The 6000-nt window shown below is 38.8% G+C and overlaps 1 protein-coding gene across 1 annotated transcript in view; it reads right to left on the bottom strand.

Annotated features, from left to right (window-relative positions):
• Positions 1-472: 472 nt before the first annotated feature.
• LOC124607181 (zinc finger protein sdz-12) overlaps positions 473-6000 on the bottom strand; it is a 70714-nt gene continuing 65186 nt past the window's right edge. Inside the window, exon 5 of the mRNA XM_047139398.1 lies at positions 473-1398. Within this exon, the coding sequence (XP_046995354.1) occupies positions 946-1398 (453 nt within the window). The 3' untranslated portion in view covers positions 473-945. The remainder of the gene's footprint in view (positions 1399-6000) is intronic.

Below are 6000 nucleotides of genomic sequence, written 5' to 3'. Positions count from 1 at the left end.
ACAGCCTCAATTGTAACATAAGACTTTGTACTTCTCAAATTCCCCAAATATAGAAATATATATGTATATATGTGTACTAGCCTTGCATTTTGTCACAACCACATACTTTCTTTTAAACCCTTACTGTACATATGCCATATAAATACAATTGAGGAGTAATATATTAAACTTTATTGTGCAAAGGGTTGTATAGATATAGAATATACATTTATGTAAATAATGCACTATAAATATTTCTACTATATGTGGAATGTTAAGCTCAGATGAATAAATTGGGAAATGAACTACAATTGAATTATTAAATGAATCTTAACAATAATGCACTGTGTTCCCAAAAAGCAACCAACAGTTTTAATATTAAACTGTGGGTATGAATATGTACTGTAGAGGGTGGCACATTTTTTTTATACAGACAATCAACAACTTCGGTGTAATGAAGTATGCAGAGTATATTTGCATAAGAGCTGAAGAATTAAACATTGCTTAGGGGTTATCTAACTGAATAACATGAATGAAGATTACACAGTACTAAACTGATGTATATGTATAAGCCTAAAACTTTTATTAAAAAATTAACTTGTAGATGAAAAAGCCACAGGAAGTAAGGCTTTGCAATGACTGGTAATCAGAAAAGGAATTTTTGAGAGGAGGGATTATGGGGGAGGGGGTAGAGAAATTCATTTAATAAAGGATGATAAGTTTATGGACGGTAAAAGATGTGGAATATTCAATCATCCTACCACTCAGTCATTACAATACCATATTCGTCATTTATTAAGAGTCAATGTTTGCCCTCTCCCTCTCCTGAAAATGTTAACAGCAGGACTTCAGAGTATGAGGAGCAAATGTATGATTCAAGTAAAATCAATAACAACTATAACTTTCACATTAACAACAAGACAAAATATGCCACTCTCTATGTATCAGATACATATGTGGTTGACCTCATTGATGTGTCTTACTGAGTAAATGAGAATTAAATTCATAAACATTTGAACACTGTTCCCCACAGATATTACATTTCCATGGATTGCTGTCAGAATGACAGCCTTTATGAAGGAAATATAATGTCTGATCAGGAAAAGCAATGCCACAAAATACACACTGAAGGGCCGATGACGGAGTGCCAATTCCTGTGCCGCGCCGAAGAGGTGCTGGGCGCCATACTGTTGATGCTGCAGAGTCTGGTGGTTGATCTGTACCAGTCGATGTAATTGTACCATTCACTGTTCCCAACCCAGACCCCTGTCGAAGCCCAAACGGCAATGAAGCTGTGCTCTCAGGATGTGGAGAAGGTGCAAGAGGCCGACTACAGCGAGGTTGGCTTCCTGGCCGTGCTGTTGTTACTGTTATTTTCCGCTTGAGATCATCTCGCAACAGTGATTTAAGTGGAGATACCTGTTATAAAAGAATTCAAAGAGAATAAGTAAATGATGGCCTACAAAAAATAAAAGTGAATTACTAATAATGAAACATTTTTAGATGAAACAGAGACCAAAGATGAAAAAAAATTTCTGAATGATAATAATCTGCTGCATTAGACATAATTAGCAAAATTAAAATATCCTTTTACTTTGCATTCATCACGGCAACACGCCCTCTGGCTGTATAGCCATTCTCAAACGATGTGTAACATAATACAGCAAATGGACAAAACCATAGTTAAGGCATTTTTCCCTCCTTTACTACAATTTTAGAATTTTTTTTCCCTCAATACTTAGGCACAAGAGTAACTAATCCTGGAAGTATTCCTGAGTATCCAATCAACCAAACACCTTTTATAGTCATTTTAAGTCGTCTACCTCTGCGCTATTATGAGAGCCAATTGAGTTAATCCTTTACCATGGAGCTTTCATTACACTTTCATTACACTTGGTGTATTGGCTGCAATAAGTAGAAGGTTAATTTATAAGACTGGTATTGTACCTGGATAATCCAAAGAAGCATGACATATGGTGCAGAACAGTGAGCAGTGGTGGCATGGTAATAGACTAGAATATTGTATAGGGTGAGTGAGTGACAGAATACCACTTTGAGGATGGGGGTAATATTTTGGGTAAGAATCCCTCATCTCACAGCATAAAAAATGCAGTCAAAGACCTGGTAGAGTCAAGAAAGGCGTATACAAGATTTGAGAGGTAAGTGAGAGGGACTAAGGAGGCCTGAAGTGGCAGGGGTATAATGAGGATAAATTATGAACTCAACACTGAGGATATGGAGGGTAAGAGAGAGAGAGAGAGAGAGAGAGAGAGAGAGAGAGAGAGAGAGAGAGAGAGAGAGAGAGAGACTAGGGAGAGGACAGTGCAACACCAGGACAGAGAGGAATGGAACAGAATATGGCAGGAGTGGAAAGTGTGAGGGCAATGGCTTGGAAAGGAGATAGCTAAGATGGGAATTAGTGGTATTGAAGACCAGGGGGATTGCCAGAATGAAGGATGTTCTGGAAGGAGACAGTTTCCACCTGCACATTTAAAAGGAGTTAATGCAGAAGGAGAAGGGATAAGGATACTGAACCAGTTGTTGAAGTGATTGAATTTCAACATGTACAGCATATTCCAGCCAGTTAATTATTACATTTGCTCAGATGTTTCCTGGTATTGCAGCAAAATTGGTATGTGACATAATTTCTTTCATAAATGTCCCTACTGCTACATATCTGTCATTCACCTAAAGGGATCGGCAACCCCTCAGACACTGATGCATCATGGGTTTGCATATGTACAAGGCATTGCCTCCCTGGACTGTGTTGATCACAAAAAGAACCACAGACAGTAGGACAAGTGACACCAGAGGTCCACTGTGCCATGGACCTAAGTTCTTTGCATACCAACTACATAGGACGACGCAAGACAACATGTTGACAGTTCACTTCACTGGAGCTCTGGGCCAATTCATGTGCTGGCTCTTAGTAGCCCATAAGTCAGAGCCTGATCAGAAACCACCACAGTGGGGCCTTGTTTTTCCAGTGATATCTTGAGATGTACCTGTCAGCCAACTATGCCGAATGCTAAACCACCATCATTAGCGGTTAGCCATGGCATAGTGTTCACACCCCACTATGTTTATTCACTGTGTGTTCCAGCCATATGCCTGTTAGTGTACAGGAAAATGTATTATTTTTTAATTGAGAAGGGTTTTCCTTTGTTATTAAATATCTCTACTGTGGTTTTAATAAACCCTTGTTCTTGTTTTCCTGTACCTTATTATTTCTTATTAAGCATCTCTTGATGGGAGACACAGCACCTACATCAACTGGAGAGGAAATACATATTCCTCGAATATAGTAGGAAGTAATGGAAAAGATATGTGTTGCACCTGCAGTTCCGTTTTTCAGGGCCCGGCTGGTACTGGGAGTAATGGTTGGTGAGTGATCGGCAATGATGACAGGTTTGTTGGTAAGCTGGATGGGCATAATATCATTTGTCTATAAAGACTCTGGCAAGGTTATCAGCATATCTGGATAACTGCTGCTTATGACTTTAGAAAATTGCTGAGACACAACCACATAATCACACAGTATTTCATGGTTATAGAGATTGAGACCTTTGTCAGTGGAAAGAGTAACAAAGACAGAATTGGGTTTTAGGTCATATTTAATTTTCTATTTCATGGATGTGATACTGGACTCATTGAGAAGGTATTTTGGAAAAGAAAATGAATGGGAGAGGAATTCCTGGAAGGTTACCGGATTTGTATGTGTGTCTTGTGAGAAGGGTTAGGGGGGTGGGTGGGGGTGCACAAGGACGAATGATGGAGGAGGGTCATGGCTGGAGGGAGAATTGATAAATACAAGTTTCAATGTGTCCTCTGGCTAGTGTAGTAAACTAGCAAACAAGTAAAGGTACGCAAGTCCGTGACAAGTTCAGCATAGACAGACCTGGGATCACAGCTGAGAGTTGGGCCTTTTGAGAGGAATGAGACTTCTGCAGGGGTCAAGCATTTAAAGGGAAGGTTGACAATGTTGCTGTGAGCCAGAAGCAGGTGTTCCAGAGCAGTGTGTTTATGGAGCAAGAAGGAAGTTCCTGTGGATGTGGGATAAGAGCAGATGGGTAAGGCAGGGTCTAGGAGCTAGGATTGGTGGAAGGCTTTGATGGGAGTGGTGGTTCTTCGGGAGCTACTGCTACTCAAAGATGGGGGTAAGATTTATATAACATTTGTTGTATTCCATGGATCTGGGGCATGAAAAGAAGTCATGTACATACATTTTATTTAAGTGCAATACAATACGGACAGATTTCTGAGATGCAGAAACAAGTTAAAATGTACATTTTATTTAAGTGTAATAAAATGAGATGATTTAAAATTATGAATTAGTGATAATATCAATAACCTAAACTAATAATTCTGGAAATTTCAGTGGAGATACTCTTCACTGAAGCAGGAGTAACTGCGCAACAGAAAGTATTTTGATTCCACCTTAACCACCATTACACTTACGAGATTTATTATCCCCCTGTAGGTTGTTGAATGTGTGTGTGTATCCTTATGTCTGACTCCTTTCTGTATTAACTTTAAAGTCTAGAAGTCTTTGTAGGTTGTTGTTATTGGTCCCAATATTATATTCATACTTCACTCTTCACACTATTTTTTGAGGAAAGAGGAACAGAATTTTACTCCCAAAGTATTTACATTCTACTAGAACTTTCATACAAAATTATATGTATTGTAGATGTTCTGCCAGATGTTCTATAACTAATACCAGACACAGATGAAGAATCTAATCACCACGTAGCGGCAGAACACACACATAAAAGGTTATAATTAGGCAAGCTTTCAGAGACAGTGGCTCCTCCTTCAGGCAGAAAGATTGAAAGGGAAAGAAGAGGGGTGAAGCAAAAGGAATTTCCTGGCAATTACCACTCATTTCTGGAAACTGCATTTTGTTTATTGCCAATCCTCACTCACATTGTACATTCTTCCTGCTGCACAGTCTCCAATATTCTCTGCTTCTTCAATAATTTTAAGTTTAGCTGTGTATGAGCAATAATGAGAGCTTGTAGCCATAACAACTACTTTACATACTGTTAATACTTTACTTCTAATGTGCTACTGACGCATCACAGAACTGGGGCCACGACATCACTATCGTATAATGGGATTTGTTGTTGGAGGTGGAGCAGTAACATCCTTATTATAATTAATCTGCACACCCCAGTTTTCATCCTTGAATTCGGCGGAAAAAAAGTGCAGATTATTCAAATTTATATGCTAGTCTAATCCTGTCTATGTGTTCTCTAAGGGAGTGATACTTATATATATTCCTAAATTCATCACTTAAAGTTTCTTCTAGAAACTTTCCAAGTAGGTTTTCGTGGGAAAGTTTGCATCTACCTACAACCATCAGCCAGTTCAGTTCTTTCAGCATCTTCTGGCACCCTCCCATGGGTTGAACAGACCTGTGACCATTCAGGCTGCCTTTCTTTGTATCCATTCTGTATCCCCTGTTAGTCCTATTTAATACAGATCCCACAATATTCCAGGTTTGGTTGTACAAGTGTTTGGTATGCAGTTTCCTTTGCAGTCTGACTGAACTTTCCTAGAACTCTACCAATGAAGTGCAGTTTCCATCTGCTTTATCCATGATTGACATTAAGTGATCATTCCATTCATATCCCTACAAATTGTTACACCCACGTACTTGTATAAGTTGACCAATTCCACCTCTGACTAACTGATATTATAGTCATAGGACAGCATGTGTTTTTTTATGAAGTGCAAATTTTTACATGTCCAAACATTTAAAGCAAGTTGAAAATATTTGCACCAATCAGAAACCTTATCAAAATCTTACTGAACATTTGTGCAGCTTGTTTCAGACTGTACTTCTTCACAGATAACTGCATCATTTGTGAAAAGTCTGAGGTTAATACCAATATTGTCCACAAGATAATTAATACACTACAGAATAGCAAGAGTTCCAACACATTTCCCTGGGGCACACCTGAAGTTGCTTCTTCATCATTTGATGACTCTCCACCCCAGATAACTTACTGCGCCCTC

This window comes from Schistocerca americana, chromosome 3 (assembly GCF_021461395.2).
Source record: "Schistocerca americana isolate TAMUIC-IGC-003095 chromosome 3, iqSchAmer2.1, whole genome shotgun sequence".
Classification (NCBI taxonomy): Eukaryota; Metazoa; Arthropoda; class Insecta; order Orthoptera; family Acrididae; genus Schistocerca; species Schistocerca americana.
The sequence above is the reverse complement of the archived record's forward strand: the minus strand, read 5'-3'. Positions and strand labels throughout refer to the sequence as shown.